Source organism: Melospiza georgiana, chromosome 28 (genome assembly GCF_028018845.1).
Source record: "Melospiza georgiana isolate bMelGeo1 chromosome 28, bMelGeo1.pri, whole genome shotgun sequence".
Taxonomy (NCBI): Eukaryota; Metazoa; Chordata; class Aves; order Passeriformes; family Passerellidae; genus Melospiza; species Melospiza georgiana.
This window is the reverse complement of record NC_080457.1, coordinates 2349561-2368643: the sequence shown is the minus strand read 5'-3', so window position 1 is coordinate 2368643 and position 19083 is coordinate 2349561. Positions and strand designations below refer to the sequence as shown.

Below are 19083 nucleotides of genomic sequence, written 5' to 3'. Positions count from 1 at the left end.
GTTTCCCACCCCATCCCTGCCCAGGGAAGTTCTTCCAGAGGCTCGTGGGCTCCTGGGTTTCCAGGGCTGCTGAACCCCAAACCCAGAGCTGAACCTTGACCAGAGCTGTGCCCACACCAGTGGGATTCCCTTCATTCCTGCTCTGCCTCCCTCCCTCCCCTCCCGTAATTTAAAGCCATAAAAGATAAAACACACCAGACAGAAACACATCAAATAATGGGAAATTAAATACAGTAATTACCTTTTTTTGAGGATACAAAGGTTCAAGTGTACTGTAAAAGGTCGGTGCTACACGGGAATCTGATGGGACGGGCTTGGCCCGGGAGGGACGGGCAGGGACCCCTTGGGCTCCGGGGGACACGCTGGGGGTGGGGGACGCTGGTACATGGTGGTGTGTAAATACAGCCCTAAACTACAGGAGAGACGCTACGAGACGCTGGAGGCCCCTCGGAGAGGGACACAGGATGTGCCCTGGGGCATTGCCAGGAGCCCCCAGGCCAGGAAAGGCTCTGCTGGACCCGCCCTGGTGCAGACCGGGAGTGGCCGAGGCCACCAGGCTGGCGCTGTCACTGCTCTGTGTCCTGCTGTGGTGCTGCCATGGGGGACTGGCACTGGGGCTGGCACTGGGGCTGGCACTGGGACTGGCACTGGGGCTGGCCCCAGGAATCCCTTTCTTGGTGCGGGGGCTCAGAGGGGTGGCAGGGACAGAGACCCCCCTCCCCAGCGAGGACCATCCTGGTGAATGGACTCGGTTTAGAAGCTGTGTGTGAGCAGGGCCACGGGCAGGCAGGGGCAGGGATCGGGCAGGGCACGGGGCAGGCAGGGATCAGGAGGGCAGAGGGTGTTTCACTAAAACTGAAACACTTTGTTCCCATCGGGGGGCCTCGGACAGGACAAATCCACATGGAACACCAAAACCAACCATGATGGAGCCAGAGGGTGGGCCAGGAGGGGACTGGGGAAGTCCCCACTGTCTTTGGCACATTTCCATGGTGTTTTTATGTGAAAAATTTCCATCCCAGAAGATAAACCAGGTACAAAACCAGTGACAATTTCTCAGCTGAGAACATTGTGCTGGTGAAATCTGCAGATCCCATCATGGAGACATTCCAGAATCCATCCCAGTTTTGTCACATTGGCCAAGAAGAGAGAACAGGAGCCATTACTGCAGTGCCCCGGCCCCTGGGGATGGAGAATTCCAGCCTTGGGGCCACACAGTCACTTATTAGATCCCACCAACAACATTTTTTAAATATTAAATTTTGGGGAAGAAAGGAAAAACTCAAACCAAAAGAAGCTCTTCCCCCTGGGACGTGTTTCCCGGGCATCCCTCACCCCTCCACCTTCCCCTCAATGCTGCTGGCCTGGGGATCCCGACCCCCTCACCCCAGGAGGGAGGAGGGGGACTCAGGATGGATGGGAGGCTTTGTCCCTGCACAGGGAGTGGGATGGGGCTGGGCCATGGGGAGGAGGTCCCGGGCTGTGGGGCTGGGGGCTGCAGCAGGGTCGGGGAAGGTCTCTTATTGCTCTGAGCGGCCACACTGCCCTTCACACACACACACCAGGGTGGGATGCAGGCAGGGGGGTCTCTCCAGTCCCCCCAGTCCTTCTCTGGGCAGCCTCTCGCCACCAGGGAGGGCAGAATGAGGCACTTCTGCTGCTGCCCCTGCAGAGGTGTGCCATGGAGGGCACTGAGCCGCAAATGCGGCGCTGCCACCGCGCCCCCCGAGCTGCCGGCTGTCCGAGGGTGCTGGCTCAACACCGGGGGCACCACGGGACAGCAGCAGCAGCAGCATCAGGGGTGCCCCCCACCCACTCCACCCAGGCAGCCCGGGGCAGCATCACCCAAGGCGTGTCCGTGCAGGGTGGAGGCGCTCGCCGGGCGGGGTCCCTGGCAGAGGCTGGTAGTGGTCATGGCGGTGCCGCGGGCGCCATCCCAGGCGCACCCCGGGCTCCCCCGGCGCTGCTCAGCGGTCACATCCCCTCTCCTCCTCTCCTGGGCAGCCCCGGCTGGGGGTCCTGGCCCTGCATGGCGCGGGGCCGCCGCGGGGACGCTCACATGCTGTCGGCCAGCTGGTGACAGTCCAAGTCCCCCTTCAGCTCCAGGAAGCCCGGCAGCTTCACGCCCGTCTTGCGGTCCACGCACCAGCACTTGCCCCGCTGCCCGTCCAGAGCCGGGTGACACTGTGGGGATGGCTCTGGTCAAGGACACCCGGCCTGGACCCCACGGGCTGCCTGGCAACCCAACCAGGAGCTCTCTTTGGGGCTTTAGCACCCCCATCCCACCTGGGGTTTTTGGAAAGGGCCCCCAGCACCCAAAGGGTGATCCCCACCAAAGCCAGGAGCCAGGCAGGCTCTGCCATGCCTTGTCACTGTCGCCTCCATCCACGTCCCCCTCCCAGCCTCACCTTGGCTCTACAAAGTGCCCCTCCCTGTGCCCTGTGCTAGGTCAGAGCCCATCCTACCTGCTTGGGGTGGAAGTTGCCGTTGCGGTCGCAGTTGGGGATGGGGATGACGTAGAGGTCCTCGTGCGTGCGGGTCTGCGAGGCCGCCAGCCGCTCCAGCGCCCGGTGCAGCTCGCTCTGGCACGAGCCCTGTGCCTGGGGAAAGGGAGTCCTGAGCTGGTCGCAGGGCTGGCACATCCTCCTGGCCCTGAGCCACAGGAGCCTGACCCTGGAGCACCCTCCCTGCCCTCCCCGGCCCTCCCGGGGCTCACCATGACCCGCGTGTCCTCGCGGTGGTGAGGGCTCCCGCTGCTGCGCATCTTGTTGCCGTTGTTGACCCTCTTGGCCTGCTGCTTCTGCAGGCACTTGCGGTCGTGGATGCTGCAGGGGCTGAAGCTGTTGTTGGGGTGGTCAATCTCCTCTTTCTCTGCAGAGACACAGACCGAGGGGGCTCAGTGCCACAGTGTCCACAGTGACATTTCCACTCCAAGGCAAGTGGTTTCTGGCAGGTGCCACATCACCATCTCTGGTCCCCACAGGTGTCACTCACAGCCCTGGCTCCATCCTGCCACCACCACTGCATTGGGCTGAGCTCCTTGCAGCACTGGGAAAGACTCCTGGGAGTTTTTCCTGCTCATTAGCCACAACTAACAACTTGTTCTGCCGTGTGTCTGTTATTGTAGGGTCACAAATGCCAGCTGCGAGTGCTGGGCAGTGGCTCCGGTGTGCTGGGTCTGGCTGTGCCCTTGCCAGCCACATGTCACCAGGTGCTCACCCACAGCACTGGAGCTACAGGCCTGGAAGCTGACACACTGACAACGAGCTCCAGGACGCCTCAGTGCCTCCCAAAATCCAAAATCCGCCTGTAGGAGCTGCAGTGGCAGCGGAGGCACCGGGGCGGAGCTGAGCCCCCGCCAGGCCCGGGGCGGCACCGGGCGCCACGGCCGGGAGTGGAGCCGCGCTCTGCTGCGGGGAACGGCCCTCGCCAAGACATGAAAGAAGAAATTCCTGGAATAAGAAAGTTAATCTCCCGCGGGGCCGATCCCAAAAGGCGGCACTTGGCACCCCCGCCTGCGCCAGGAGCGCAGCCAAGCTGCCGGCCCAGATGTTGGCAGCTGGACAGAGCGTCATGAGATGAGTGCTCGGCGTGACTTTAGCTTTTTAAAAAGCTGCCGGTTCCTCCGGTTTGGGGCCCGTGAAGACTCCGTGGAAGGAGGACAACCCAGGATCCAGGGCTCCTCCTGTGCTCAGAGCTGTGTCAGGCACAGCCCGAGCAGTGTTTTGCCCCCCAGCCCACCTGGGCTGTGCAGGGAAGTGGCTGAGGTTATCATGGGGTTGGGCTTAAACAAATCAATATTGCAGCTGGCAGCAGGGAAAACCTTCCCAAAGCAGGCAGGAGTGGTCACTGTCGAGGGTCACACCCAGGGGCTCACAGCGCCAGCACAGGGGCCGTTGGGTGACACCTGGCACTGGCCCTTCCCACAGGCAGGCAGAGGGGTCAGAGCCACAGCTTCCTGCCCACAGCATCCCGGTCCTGATCTCCCACCGGCACCTCTTGCCTCGGCCCCTGCAGTGCAGGGCTCCTGGCCCAGCTCCTGGGGGCCCGGGTAAAGTCCAGAGCGAAGCCCCAATCAAAGCCCCCTCCCTCGTGGGTGTTATTTGCTTTTTGCTTAATCTGTCCATTTATTTTTTTTTTTTTTTCCAGGAAATAGCTCATGCCCTTGAAATTTGAAACACGAGCCCAAAGCCTCCAGGACCCTGCACAGAGCGATGCCAGCGCCAGCCCCCGGCGGCACCAACCACGAGGCTGTGGCGCAATGGGGGCGCTGGTGGCAGAGCCCCGCCGGGAGCTCGGGGGCTCGGGCAAGGATGCTCCTCCCCTGTATCCCTGTGGGGAGACACACAGGAGGAGCTGGGCAGATTTGGGGACCACCGTGCCGGAGTTCCCGCACCTCCATGCGCTGCTCCCACGCCGCGGAAAGAAAGGCAGCACCGGGAGGCAGCGCAGGGAAAGCCCTCACCGGTGGCCGCCACAGCCAAACCTCCCTCCTCCCCCCGCCAGCCGCCTCCAGAGCATCAAATCTCCCGGCTTAAATAAAACCAGATGCCAATAACATTTTCATAAGGTCACATGAAACGCCGGTGCCTCCGGGCAGCGAGGCGGCTCCTGCTCCTGACAGCGCTCGGGACCCGCGGTCCCCGGCTCTGACGGCAGCTCCAGCATCCCTCCCTCCCTGCCCTCGGGGTCACTGTCCCCCTGCTGAGTGACACACAGCAGCTCAGGGAGCCTCTCGCCTCCCTGGAAATCCGACCGGACCAAAAAACTCGGGATCTTCAGCACAAAGACTTGGGAAAAGAAACGCGTGTGGAGCCCAGAGCTGCCACTCCCTACACTGTCCTGATGCCACCCAGTATGCCACTTCTGCATGGGCACCACCACCCCGGAGGGATGGAGGGTAGGGGGGTCCCTGTTTGGCCGAGGAAAGCCTCTCTGGTCGGTGCCAAGGGGATGGGAGCAGGGGCTGACATCGCTGGACACATGAACCAGCCGCTGTCCCGGGACGAGGAGGAGGAGGAGGATTCCTGCCGGCCTGCGGACAGGGCACACAAACGAGTCATTCAGCATCGCCTTCAATTAACGGGAGCTGCAAATGAGGCTGGTCACGTGCCGAGGCTGTGATTCACAGCGCTGAGCCCGAGGGAGCGGGAAGGGCTCCGGCTCCACCGCGCGGATCCCGTGGGAGCAGAGCCCGGGGCAGCCAGCAAAGCCCTGCCACCTCGGGGACAGACAAGTGTCACTGACCCCCGCAGCTCCAGCCCCGCTCCCTCCTGTGCCACCAGCCCCAGCACCAAGGACCTCACATGCCTCAAAGGGCACAAGGGACATCCACGTGTGTGTGGCCAGCATGGCACAAGCCACAGCGAGCCCCAGCACCCTCCGTGTCCCTTTCCAGTGTCACCTGTGGGTGGTCCTGGCAGGACCGTGGCAGTGCTGGCTCTTGGTTTCCTGGGCTCTGGACTTGGCAGGCACCAGCACTGGGAGGGCCGTGCTCTTTGTGCCAAGTGCTGGCTCTGGCAGGACGTGGGGAGCCAGGGATGGGGGTGGCAGGGGTGCAGACCCAGGCACCTACTGCCCCTTGGCCTGGGATGCCAGCTGGGAGCTTGGCCCGTCCCCATGGCGTGCTCTGAGCACCTCCCACCTCAGTGCCCAATGTGGGACCGAGGGAGGGGAGGTCAGGATGCAGCACAGGGAGTGAGGAATGCAGGTGCAGGTGATTGCCCAGAGGGACCAGAACCTTGCCAGGAGCAGCACCCAGCCTGGAGAAACCCAGGTGCTGGTGAGTCCCCACCCCAGGGGACAGATGGGACATGGCTGAGCCTTGCCTGGCAGAGCCCAGCCTGTCCTCCCTGCCTGGCACTGCCCAGCCATGGCTCAGCCACCACCATCCCTCCCAGTGACTGCACACAGAAAGGAAACAGGATCTGTCCCAGCTTACAGAGACCACACGGGATGAAGGCAGCTCCCATGGGTCAGGTTTTCCCAGACATAATCATTTACCCAACACTAAATCACTCATCATGTGTGCTGGGGAATGTGTCCTCACCTCCTCCTGGCTGCCACACTTGGGCTCAGCCGCCACCACCCGCCGGCTGTGACAGAAAAACGGGGCTGGGACCTTCTGGAGCTGGCCCTGCACAGGGTTCTGGCTGAGGAGTGGGATCCCAAAGCCAGCCGCGAGCTGGCAGGGCCAGGGTCCAGCACGAGGTGCCCAGACCCGCTCGAGTAAGGTGAGCAGGCACTGCTCCTCACCTCCTGAGGGTCACATCCCGTGGGTGCCGCCGGTGCCGGGTGAGCAGAGAGGCTCCTCCTGGCTGCGGAGCCGGGGCCGGGTCTGACTGCTCACAAAGCCAGGCCCCCTGATCCCAGCCTCTTCCCTGGAATGCGGAGCCCCCCGGCCAGAGCCCCCAGACAAAATGTTTACTGTACGAGGCGCGTTAACCGCTTCCCAGCCGCCGGCACCGCTCGGGGCCGCGGGCACAGCCGGGGGCACCTGCTCCGAACACCCCTGCCCCTGCACGGGCACCTAATTCCCTTCTGCTGCTCCCCAGGGGACATCAGAGGTGCTACCCGTGCCAGGGTGCCCTGGCTGTGCCAGGCGGGGCTGTGTGGGAGCCCCCAGCCCCACAGTGCCACCGTCCCTGGGATGTGCCACTGGCATGGCATTGATTGCTGTGGGTGTCCTGCCCACATCCTGTCCAGGGCACAGGGCTCCTGCTGCCCTCTGGCCCATCCTGCTGCCTGTGAGGTGCCCGGCGGGCGACCCGGCTGCCATAGCCACCCACCCATCCTCAGCCAAGCCAAAACACCGCGGGAAGGAAGGGAAAAAATGCAAGTCTGTTTCCTAAAGGCTCTGGGAAAAAATGTTGCATTACACGGGGGCACGGCCAAAACCAACAGGGCTTGGCAGCGCGGCGCAGCCCCGGGCCAGGGAGCCCAGACAGCTCCTGCAGGATGTGGGATGAGGACAGACAGGCAGGACAGGGGGGCTCTGAGCACTCCCAGCCAGCTCCTGTCCCAGCAGAGGTGGCCAGAGGGGCCTATCCACGAGTGGCACTCATCACAGCAGGGACACCAGAGGAGCTGCCGTGGATCAGACATGCAAGGAGGGAGTGGAAGTGGGATCCAGCCCTCCAGATGGGCAGGGACAAACATTGCTGCTGTCCCTTCTGCCCCTCAGGGAGCTCCAAGTGACCCCCCAGGATCAGGCCAGACGTAGATTGTTCAGGGGACACGGTCCTGGTCACAGCCTGCAGGATGGGAAAGGGGGACCACCAATGGACCAGGTCCCCACACTCATTCTCTGGGAGCTGCTTCATTGCCATGGTGTGACCTGCACAGCTCTGGGGTGGGCTCCCACTGCTGGTTCTGCTCTCAGACCCCAAATCCTGCCCGAGCACCAGGGGTCACCACCCCACCTGCAAGGCAGACAGAGCACAGGGGCAGCAGCTCCTCCAGCCTGGCAGGGCACACACAGCTCCCACACAGCTCCCAGCTGGCCCTGCCTGGAGGGAAGCAGGTGCCCCGTGCCCTCTTTCCTGTTTCCCCCTGGAAAACAGGGGGGAAACAGATCTGGTGCAGCCAGATCTGCCAGCAGCATCCCAGGGGTCACCGAGCACCAGGAGCTTCCCTGGCAGCTGGGATGTGTCCCCAGGGGCTGCAGGTGCTCGCAGGACACTGTCCCACTGTCCCATGGTCCAGGGTCACGCTGCAGCCAGGGCACAGCAGGTGAAGGTTCACCCCTCCAGCACATGCGGTGCCAGTGGCTGTGACACCGCTGTGCCCGTGGTGGGTAAGGATGGCACAAATGTGAGCCCCTTGTGCCAGCTCTCCCGCAGCCTGCCTCTGCTCCCTCCCTGGAACATGTTCCCTGCCTTCCCATCCTGTGCTGTCCCATCCCATCCTGCCTCTCAGAGTCAAGGAATTGTTTGGGCTGGAAGGGACCTTAAAGACCACCCAGTTCTGCCCTCCTGCCATGGGACACCTTCCACCAGATGAGGCTGATCCAAACCTCATCCCACCTGGCCTTGCATTCTTCCAGGGATGGGGCATCCAGAAATATTCTGGGCAACCTGTGCCAGAGCCTCACCGCCCTCACAGCGATGAATCTCCTCCTAACATCTAATCTAAATCTTCCCTTTTGAGTTTAAAATCCTTCCCCTTGCCCTGTCACAATCTATCCGTGTAGAAGTCACTCCTCATCATTTTTATCAGCTCACTCCAAGTATGGGAAGAGTCCACAGCTCTTGCCGAGTGAGCAGGGAGCGGGTCGGTGCCAACAGGGGTCATGCCACTGCCCCTGCGAGGGACAAGGACCCCCAGGGCACCCACCCAGGGCACCCACCCTGGGGGGCACCCACCCTCTGCCGCCCCTCCGCCGCCTCACCTGGGGGCTGGAGGCTCTCCTGGATGGCCTCGACGTCGGCCAGGTCTGTGCAGATGCCCTGGCCGTGCATGAGGGTGCGGAGGGGCCGGGGCTCGCCGCGGGGCGGGTAGCAGCGCAGCCCCGCTCCGCAGCGCGCGGTGTAGACGCCGCAGGCGGTGCCGCGGGGCAGCGCGCAGGTCGCGCAGCAGCCGCAGCCCGGCTCCCGCACCAGCTCCGCGCAGCCCTGCGGAGCCTTGCACCGCGCCAGCCGCTCCTCCGAGCACGGCGGGCACTGGATCGCCTCCTCGCCGCTGCCGGGCCGCGCCGCCGCCGCCAGCAGCGCCAGCACCACCGGCAGCACCGGCAGCCCCAGCGGCAGCCGCGGGCGCATGGCGGCCCCGCTCCGCGGCGCTCGGCTGGCGGCGGGCGCGGGGCGGCGGCGGCGGCTTTATGCGGCTTTATGCGGCCCCTGGCCACACCTCCCGCCGCCGCCACCGGGGCCACCGGCGGGGCCGCCCCCGTCGCCACCGGGAACCCACCGGGCAGCGACGCGCCCCCCCCCCCCCCACGGCGGCGGCCACACCGGCACCGGCACCGCCGGTGGTTTCAACGGCGGGGCCACCGGCGGGGCAGCCCCGGCGCTGGGCAGCGCGGAGAGCCGGCCCGGAGCCCCCGGCCCCGCGGCGCCCACCCGAACCCCCGCCTCTTCCAGCCCTGCTAAATCCCGGGAGCAACCGGGATGAACGGGGGTCACACCGAGCGGGGCTGCAGCGCGGGGAACGCGGCCAAGACCCCCGGGTGGGCTCCGGGCTCCGGGCGTGGGGGGTCCCGGCAGGAGGAGAAGCGCTGCTGATAACGGAGCATCCCGCACGGCTCGGCCCCGGTGTGTCCGGGACGGCCCAGGGCGGCCCCGCCGGCCCCCCGAGCCCCCCTGGCCCCGGTCCCGCAGCCCCCCGCGCCCCCCGCCCCGCACAGCCCGGGATAGGTTGAGGGCTGCCGGCACCTAGCGGCTACTCGGGAAAAGCGGGAGCGGGCGGGAGCCCCGGCTGCCTCCTGGGACCCCGGCCCCGCCAGGCCCCGCTGCACCGGGAGAGGACGGGAGCCTGGAGAGGGCGGGGAGCAGCTCCTGTGCCCGCGGGACAGTCCCCGAGCATCACCCGGGGCCAGGGACCCCCGAGCTGCGCCCTGCGGCATCGCAGTCAACACCGGGTTTGGGACAACTGGAGGGGCCTGTCTGGATGTGGGGAGGGGGGCGTGGGCACAGCACGGGGGTCTTGGATGTGGCAGGGGGGCCTGGTGTGGGGGTGAGTGCGGTGGGTGGGACAAGAGGAGCAGAGCTGCCTGTCATGCAGGCTGAGAAGCCCAAACTCATCTCATGGGTGAGTACATCCAGGGCTCAGAGTGGCATTTTGAGGCTTGAGTGACAGCACTGCTGGCATTGCCACCAGGGCTCTCCAGACCATCTTCCCTCTCCCGTGCAGGTGAGGTGGGCATCAACAAGTGCAGGCAAGGACAGGGGCAAGCAGGGTCCCTCACACCCCCCAGCCCCCACAAGCTCTCCTCACACAGCTCTGAGCCCCTGCCCTGCCTGGCACTGCTGCACAGTGGCCCTGACTCGGGGCAGAGGCACCAGCCTTGACTCAGTGTCCCAGCAGAGACCAAACCCAAACAGGTGCCCAGTGCTGCCCAGGCTGTGGCACCTTATCAGGCGCTGGCAGCACTGAGTGCCCGCTGGGGAGATTGTTGTGTCTGCAGGCAGTGGGGGCACGCAGGGGAGGACAGTTCCCTCACCTCTGCCCAGACGCTGCTCCTGCAGCTCCCTGTCCCAGCACCATCCCAGCACCATCCTGTAACACTGACTGGGGCTGGGCTGGTGCCCCCCACAGTTGTGCTGCCCCCACCCCAACGCAGCTCTGAGGCCACGCAGGGGCTCAGTGCTGGTGTTTGGTGCTCAGGCCCTTGCCTGGCACAGCCCCGTGCCCCCAGTCCTTGGTGGGGGCTCTTTGGGATTCCTGAGGCTGTGGGGGCCCCAAACTGGCTGCAGCTCCTCAGCCACACACCCAGCAGGGTCTGGAGCTGCCACAGCTCTGGGGAGAGGTTGCAGGATGGCAAAAGGCAGGAGCAGGAGGGGGCTGGGGGTCGGAGAGGGCTGTAACCCCCACCTGAGGGTGGCTCTGATGGAACCAGTGAGACCCCAGGCTCTTTGAGTGTACTCTGGGACACGATGCCGGCACAGCTGCTGCAGGACTCCAACACCAGCAGCAGGACAGACCTCAGGGAGCACCCACAGCCAGTGCCCTCTGTCCTCAGCCAGTGCCCCCTCCTCCACTGCATGTACTCCCCATTTCCAGGCAGCCTCTCCTCCCCAGCCCTCCCTCGCATCCATCCTGGCATCTCCTCCCTCCCTGCGGCTCCCAGTGCCCCCTGTCCCCGGGCTGGCAGCACAGACGGTGTCCGGGGCCCCGTGGGCGCTCAGCACCCTCCGGATCCGGTCCGTGGGTGCGGGGCGGGCCGGGGGCGTGGCGGGGCCGCCGATAACAGCGGGCGCCGAGCGGGGCCGCGGGACCAGACGGCACAAGGAGCGGGACGAGCCGAGGACCCCCCCATCCTGGGCAGCGGGATGGGGTCCAGCAGCCTCCTGAGACTCCTCTGCATGGTCTCGGTGCTGGCCAGCTGCCTGCACCCCGCCACGGCCCAGTGGTTTTCCCTGGGCTCAGAGGACACCACCCCGGACCCCGGCACCAGCCCCGTGCCCCCCAGCCTGGATGGGGAGGAAGGTAGGCATGGTGGGATGGGGACACGCCTCTCCCAGCACCCCAAATTCCTGCTCCTCAGCACGGAGGGGGCATGTGGAGGGTGATGTGTGGGGTGCCAGGGTCTAGAGGTGCTGGTGGCATGGGAGTGCTGTGGCACCCTGGTCCCCCTCCAGCCCTTCCACCTCCATCCCAGCGCTCCTTTGCTCCTGCAGACACAGACGCCAGCGTGGAGCCCGCGGGGAAGGTGCTGCTGAGCAAACCTCCCCTGGCAACAGCCCCTAAACGCCGGGACCAACTCTCAAAGGGGGCAGCAAAGGGGCCAGGCCGTGCTCCACCACGCACACGAGGCCAGGTGGGTGCTTTTTTCCTCCCGAAATTCCCCAGCTGCTGCCAGGCTATGTCCTACCCCTTATCCACGCACTACTTGCACCACGTCCTGCTCCAACCCCAACTCAGCTCTCTGTGCCCCCTTGGAAAGCAGTGACGGCGGCTCCCAGTGTCCCCTCGCTGCAGCTCTGGGGTTGCTGAGGGCAGCCCCGGCTGGGGGAGGGTCCCAGAGCCCTGCCCTGAGAGTCCCCGTCTGTCCCAGCAGCACCGACCCACGGCCGCCCCGGAGATCCTGGAGGGGAGCGCGGTGGAGGAGGAGTTCCTGCAGATCCAGGTGGTGGAGGGGTCCTGAACATCGGGGAGGTCCCGTGGGATGGACAGCGGGACAAAGGGCTCTGGAAAACACGGGCGGGACGGGATGGGGACGGTGGGAGTGGGGAATGGGGGTGGTGGAGTGGGGAATGGGGGTGGTGGGAGTGGGGAATGGGGATGATGGGAGTTGGGAATGGGGAATGGGGAATGGGGATGGTGGAGTGGGGAATGGGGAATGGGGAATGGGGATGGTGGAGTGGGGAATGGGGAATGGGGAATGGGGATGGTGGGAGTTGGGAATGGGGAATGGGGATGGTGGGAGTGGGGAATGGGGAATGGGGACGGTGGGAGTTGGGAATGGAGATGGTGGGAGTGGGGAATGGGGATGGTGGGAATGGGGAATGGGGATGGTGGAGTGGGGAATGGGGATGGTGGGAGTGGGGAATGGGGAATGGGGGTGGTGGGAGTGGGGAATGGGGACAGTGGGAATGGAGAACAGGGACGGTGGGAGTGGGGAATGGGGATGGTGGGAGTGGGGAATGGGGATGGTGGGAATGGGGAATGGGGACGGTGGGAGTGGAGAACGGGGACGGTGGGAGTGGAGAGTGGGGAATGGGGATGGTGGGAGTGGGGAATGGGGATGATGGGAGTAGGGAATGGGGAATGGGGATGGTGGGAGTGGGGAATGGGGATGGTGGGAGTGGGGAGTGGGGAATGGGGATGATGGGAATGGGGAATGGGGATGGTGGGATTTGGGAATGGGGATGGTGGGAGTGCGGAACGGGGATGGTGCTCGGGGGTCTCGCTCTCAGCCCCTCTCCCCCGCACAGACCACGGCCAAGGGGCTGCCCCGGCGGCTCCCGTCGGTCCCGGACACGGAGCCTGCCCTCCAGGTGAGAGGTGGGCGCGGGGCACCTGTGTCGGACCCGTCCATTGGGGCTCCGGCCCCGCTGCTCACGGCTGTTCCCTCCCTCTCCAGGCGCACAACACCTCCGGCTGTGTCTGCCCCGTGCGCCCCGGCCCTCCCGGCCCTCCCGGCCCAAAGGTGCGCTGCTCCTCCCGCAGGGACCCAGAGACACCCACCGTGATGGTCTTTGTCTGAGCTAAACCCTTTTTGCTCAGGATTTGGACTCTAATTTGGGCTTTGGGTGGAGAACTGACTCGGTGGCCCCGGGGGGGAGTCAGCAGGTGCCCGTGGGGGGCTCCAGTGGAGAAAAGTGCCAGAAGGTGGAGCCAGGCTCTGAATTTCCCCTGCAGGGAGAGAAGGGTGACCGAGGGTTCCCCGGAGAGAGAGGCCAGCCCGGATTCTTAGGGGAGAGGGGGAAGCCCGGCAGCCCAGGACAGCCGGGTCACCAGGGTCCCCGGGGCCCTCCGGGACCACCGGGACCCCCGGGACCCCCAGGTGCTGGGGGAGCCCGGGGCTCACCCGCGCCTGCTGCGCTTCCTGAGAGATCAGAGAACGAGGTGAGCACAGAACAGGGCCCGGTGATGCCCGTGCTGGCCGCAGGGTGGGGAGGGCTGGCACCTGTGGCTGTGCGGGTGGCCAGGGGGAGCAGGGGATGCGACACGGCCGCTCATTGACTCTGCTCCCTCTCCTCTCTCCCTCCAACCTGACAAGCAGCTGGGAGTCTCCAGCCCTGCAGGAAACCCGGGACCCCCAGGTCCCCCTGGGCTGCCCGGCATGCCCGGACCCCCCGGCTACCCAGGGCACGATGGCCCCCAGGGCGCCCCGGGGCGGGAGGGAAAGCCAGGACCCCCAGGCCCCCCAGGAGCCGCGGGGCCACCCGGTTTCCCTGGGGCTGAAGGACTCCCAGGGTCTCCAGGCTCAGCTGGGCCAGATGGACCCCCAGGGGCACCCGGACTCCCAGGGCCTCAGGGTCCCCCCGGGGTGCCTGGGCACGAAGGACCCCCTGGCCCCCCAGGATCTGCATCACACCCTGGCAAACCAGGGCTCCGAGGGGAGCCAGGATTCCCAGGACCAAAGGTAAGGGGGTCCCAGGCCTGTCCATGGCCCTGGGGTGGGATGGGGTACCTGGGCTCACCAGCTCCTCTCCCTGCCCTGGGGGAGCAGCCCCATTAGCAAGCCCTCAGAGCACTCCAGGGCTGTCCCAGCCCTGCCACAGCGGGGCCTGGGGGAGCCCAGGGGCTCAGCTCCACACTCACACCCTGTGCCATCTGCCCTCAGGGTGAGAAGGGCGAGTATGGGCTGCCAGGCATGCCAGGGAGCCCTGGCCGGACCGGAGAACCAGGGTCCCCGGGCATGCCCGGTCCCATGGGGCCACCAGGACCACCAGGGGACTACAGGGTGAGTAGGGGGTCCCAAGCTGTGGGTCCTGGTGGGGGGAACCCCGGTGTCACCCCACACATCCTCTCTTTGCAGTGTGACTCACGCCACGCTGGACACCACGGGCTGGCCGGGCTGCCGGGCACCAAGGTGAGCTGGGCACCATGGGCAGGGCTCCTGGCACCCTGACCAACCATCTACCCTGGCTGTGAGGCACAGCCCTGCCTGGGGGGGTTGGGAGGCCTGGGGACCCCCAGAGCTGGGCACTGACAGCATCTCTCACTTCCCTTCCAGGGAGAAAAGGGCGACCCTGGAGAGCCGGTTTGTAGCGTGGGGAGAGAGCAGCGGGCTGGGGGGGTGCCATCCCCACCTCTGTGCTGCCTTTGCTCCCCAAAACCCTTCACCTCCCATCGGGGCACATGGTGGGGGAGGAGGGACGCCGTGGCACACGTGTGCTCACCTGTGCCACCCCTAAACGTGCCCAGAGCCACCCCCAGCCTCAGCACAGGCTCTAACCCTGCCTCTCTCTGTGGCTCACCCAGGGATGCTGCTATGGGGAGCACGGCTGCAAACCAGGGCACCTCCCCTTCCCCAGCACCGGCAGCCAGCCCGGCTCGTGGGGCTCCATCAGCGGGTACCAGACGGTGAGTGGCACAGGGAAGGGGTGCCCAGGGACCCCAGCCCAACCTTGGGGACATGCTTCACCCCACAGGACCCAGATGGGGTGGAGGAAGGAGAGGGGGAGATGAAAAACGGAGAGAGGGAGGACGGACATCAGTCTCAGTCTTCTTCTTTTGCAGGATGGCAAAGAGGAACCGGGGATTTATGGAGCCATCATCCCCCATGTGAGAGTCCCTGCCTGGCCTGTGTCTGTGCTGCCCCAGCCAGGGACAGGAATGGGAACACGGGGGGCATCAATGGGGTGTCACAGCCCCAAACCAGCCCAGTCCAACTCCTCACTGCTCCTCTGCAGGCTCTTCGAGGTCCCCCCGGGAACCCCGGCCCCCCTGGGCCCCCCGGCCCCCCTGGCCCTCCAGGCCTCCTCTACCTCAATGTAAGGCCCAGCCCTGGTGTGCACACACCTGTGCCAGGGCACACACACACCTGTGTGAGCGTGCACAGCACCAGGGCCTCCCCAAACCCCAAACCTGCCTGTCTTTGGTTGCAGAGGGTGCACCCCGTGCATGCCCAGCCGCCCTGCAAGCAGCCGGTAAGCCACAGCCTCGCTGTCCCCAAGAGTGTCCCTGTCCCCTCCCTGTGCCCAGCAGCAGCCACAGGCTCTGTTTGCCCTCACAGGCATCCACAGACCGCAGCTGGCCATCAGGTGAGGGCATTTCCCAGGTGGAGACACCTTTCCTGAAGTCTTCCTCCCTTCCTTGGGTGCTGGGGCCGTGCCAGCCCGGCTCCCTGGCACCACTGCTGCCTCTGCCACCCACTCCCACCACATCCCTGTGGGGCCAGCTCCCATGGGATCATCCAGGCCCTATTCTGGGACACCTTGTGACTCCTCACCATCTCTGTGCTCTCCAGATGCTGGTGTCCCTCAGGCAGAGCCATCGGACTCCCGTGCTGATCTCCGGGTGCGTCCAGGCTGCAGCCCCAGGCAAACCCCCCCAGCTGCCCCAGCAATCCCCCCCAGCAGGACCCTCACCCTCTGCCTCCCCCCAGCGCCACACGTGGGTGTTCAAGTCCAAGGAGCTGATGGTGAAGGCGAGCAGTGCTGTGCCCGAGGGGAGCCTGGTCTATGTGAGGGAAGGGAGCAGCGCCTTCCTGCGGACCCCCGCCGGCTGGAGCCGCCTCCTGGTACCGTGTGGGGTCCCTGGCAGGGCTGGGGGGGGCAGGATCCAGGGCTGGGTTAGGGCAGCAGATGCCCAGGAAGGTGAGGATTCCTCCTAACCTGTCCCTTTGTTTGTGTCATTGAGCAGCTGGAGGATCCCAAGTCGTTCCTGGCTGGTGACGACCCCTCTGCCTCCACCCCACAGTACCAGGTGAGGGGTGCAGGAGCTGCAGGGCCCACTCAAGTCCCTGTGTGGAGACAGAACCCTCCTCTGCATGATGGAGTGGACAGACCTCACATGAGTATTCTCTCCTTCTTCTTCTTCCACCTCTCCATCCAGGAGGTGAAGAGGGTGCAGCCAAGAGGTCCCAACACCATGCAATCTCCAACAGACTCACTGGTGAGCCCTGCTGAGGGGCTGGCCATGCTGGGAGGGATGTGCCCTAGCAATGGGCTGGATGTCAGCCGGGCAGTGCCAGCTTGGCATGAGCAGAGCCTGGGGTTGTGTTGGTCTGGGGAGGGCACATAGATGGGTGTCCCCAGACTGACCTGAGCTGTGTTTTGGCAGATCCAGAAGGAGGAGGAGGAACAAGGGCTGTCCCAGACTCTGCCCACCACCACAGCCCCACGGATCCCATCTGTAAGGAATGCCTGGCCCCAGGGTGGGGATGGGATAGGGGGACCCCCAATCCTGACCAGCGCTGCCAGGGGCTCACACCCTCTGGGATAGGGGGAGCAGAGACCTCAACTCCTCCCTGCCACCCCCAGCTCCGCCTGGCTGCCCTCAACGTGCCCCTGTGGGGCGACATGAGCGGGATCCGGGGCGCTGACCTGCAGTGCTACCGGCAGTCCCAGGAGGCCGGGCTCTACGGAACCTTCCGGGCCTTCCTGTCAGCCCCCAGCCAGCAGCTGCTGTCCATCGTCAAGAGGACAGACAGGACCCTCCCCATCATCAACCTCAAGGCAGGTACCCCCCCTCCCCAGGGCCTGGGGGAGGCAAAACCTCACAGCCCCCATGAGCTGCAGTGAGTGAGGGATCCTCACCCAGCCCTGGGGCTGTGCTCAGGGATTTGGGGAGCACCCAGAACCCAGAGGATTGGGGCTGGGGGTGGCAAAACCTCACAGCCCCCATGAGCTGCAGTGGGTGAGGGATCCCCACTCAGCCCTGGGGCTGTGCTCAGGGATTTGGGGAGCACCCAGAACCCACAGAATGGGGATTGGGGCTGGGGGTGGCAAAACCTCACAGCTCCCATGAGCTGCAGTGGGTGAGGGATCCTCACCCAGCCCCGGGGCTGTGCTCAGGGATTTGGGGAGCACCCAGAACCCAGATTAGGGCTGGGGGTGGCAAAACCTCACAGCCCCCATGAGCTGCAGTGGGTGGGGGATCCTCACCCAGCCCTGGGGCTGTGCTCAGGGATTTGGGGAGCACCCAGAACCCAGAGGATTGGGGCTGGGGGTGGCAAAACCTCACAGCCCCCATGAGCTGCAGTAAGTGGGGGATCCCCACTCAGCCCTGGGGCTGTGCTCAGGGATTTGGGGAGCACCCAGAACCCAGAGGATGGGGATTGGGGCTGGGGATGACAAACCTCACAGCCCCCATGAGCTGCAGTAGGTGAGGGATCCTCACCCAGCCCTGGGGCCGTGCTCAGGAATTTGGGGAGCACCCAGAACCCAGAGGATTGGGCCTGGGGGTGGCAAAACTTCACAGCCCCCATGAGCTGCAGTGGGTGAGGGACCCCCACACAGCCCTGGGGCTGTGCTCAGGGATTTGGGGAGCACCCAGAACCCAGAGGATGGGGACTGGGGCTGGGGATGACAAACCTCACAGCCCCAATCCCCATTCTGTGGGTGAGGGACCCCCACTCAGCCCTGGGGCTGTGCTCAGGGATTTGGGGAGCACCCAAAACCCAGATTAGGGCTGGGGATTAGGGCATTGCCCTGGCTCAGCAGAGTGGCTCGTGCCCACAGGGGCAGCTGCTGGCCAAGTCCTGGAGCTCCCTCTTTGGGGGTGCTGCCCTGCGGGGTCCCATCTACTCCTTCAACGGGCGCAACGTCCTGGCAGATCCCCTCTGGTGAGTGTGGGCAAGGTCCTGGAAGGGTGGCCCTGTGTTGGGGGGTCTGTGCTGGCTCTCTCCCTGCAGAAATGCAGGAGCAAAGAGCAGGGGTGCCCCTCTCACCCCATCCCCACCCACAGGCCCCACCGGCTAGCCTGGCACGGCTCCACGCCACGGGGTGGCCATGCCCGCCGCTGGGACTGCCAGGGCTGGCGCAGCTCTGGCACAGCCCAGGGCATGGCCAGCGCCCTGGGGGAGGGCAGGCTGCTGGCTGGGCAGAGGCACAACTGCTCCACGCCGCTGGCCGTGCTCTGCATCGAGGTGGCTTTCCCTTACCGGCACATGTGGTGACAAGGGTGACACCCGAGCAGGAGCTCCAGGTGCTCCTCTAGACCTGGGGAATGTCCCTGGGAGCACTGAGGGGACATCAGGGGCAAGGCCAGGCTGTGCCATCCCACAGATCCCTGTGCCATGGGGCAATGCTGGGCTGGGCCTGCAGCCTCCTACCTCCACTGGAGCCATCCCCACTCAGAAATAAAGATATAAAAATGTTGTTTTTTATGACGCTGTGCTTTGTGCTTGGGGGACATGGTCAGCTGCAGCAAGGGGCTGAGGGCACACACCCGGGAATGGGAACAGGGACTGGAAATGGGTTCCAGTCCCCTTGGGGTTGGTGGTAACTGGGAGGGGACACACTGGCACAGGTCTCCGTGTCAGTGAGGTCTGTGTTTTGGTCCCAGGACACAGTGGGGCCAGTATATCCCAGTGCCAGGTCTTGCTCAGTGTATTCCTGTGGGTTCCTGACATATATTCCCAGTATATCCCAGTGACTCCCAGTGTATCCCAGTGCATGTCCAGGCTCTGTCCAGTATATCCCAGTGATCCCCAGTGCATCCCAGTGGGTGTCCAAGATCTGTCCAATGTATCCCAGTGAGTCCCAGTGGATCCCAGTGGGTCCAATGTCTGCCCAGTGTATCCCACTGATTCCCAGTGTATCCCAGTGTGTGTCCAAGCTCCAGTGTCCCAGTCCAGCGGGTCCCAGCGAATCCCTGTGGCTCGCACAGTGTATAGCAGTACTTCAGTGGGTTGACAGGGTCTGTCCAGTGTATTTCAGTGTGTGTCGGGGTTTCCCAGTATATCCCAGTATATCCCAGTGCGTCCCACTGTGTCCCATCGCCAACGGCAAACGGGCAGCCTCCGCGCCC

The 19083-nt window shown here is 65.0% G+C and overlaps 2 protein-coding genes across 2 annotated transcripts; one reads left to right on the top strand and one right to left on the bottom strand.

Annotated features, from left to right (window-relative positions):
• Positions 1–224: 224 nt before the first annotated feature.
• Positions 225–8759, bottom strand: IGFBP4 (insulin like growth factor binding protein 4). Its single transcript, XM_058041682.1, has 4 exons — positions 8390–8759; positions 2717–2871; positions 2466–2600; positions 225–2184 (listed from the first exon to the last, which is right to left on the bottom strand). The coding sequence occupies exons 1-4, from the start codon at positions 8757–8759 to the stop codon at positions 2056–2058; spliced, it is 789 nt and encodes a 262-aa protein (XP_057897665.1). The 3' UTR covers positions 225–2055.
• A 4745-nt stretch (positions 8760–13504) lies between these two features.
• Positions 13505–18325, top strand: LOC131094008 (collagen alpha-1(XV) chain-like). Its single transcript, XM_058041474.1, has 14 exons — positions 13505–13747; positions 13949–14068; positions 14144–14197; positions 14342–14368; positions 14590–14681; positions 15085–15101; positions 15216–15257; positions 15716–15850; positions 15973–16035; positions 16165–16224; positions 16393–16464; positions 16593–16787; positions 17793–17896; positions 18019–18325. Exons 1-14 carry the CDS (start codon positions 13602–13604, stop codon positions 18227–18229), a joined length of 1338 nt encoding a protein of 445 aa, XP_057897457.1. The 5' UTR covers positions 13505–13601; the 3' UTR covers positions 18230–18325.
• The last annotated feature ends 758 nt before the right edge of the window (positions 18326–19083 follow it).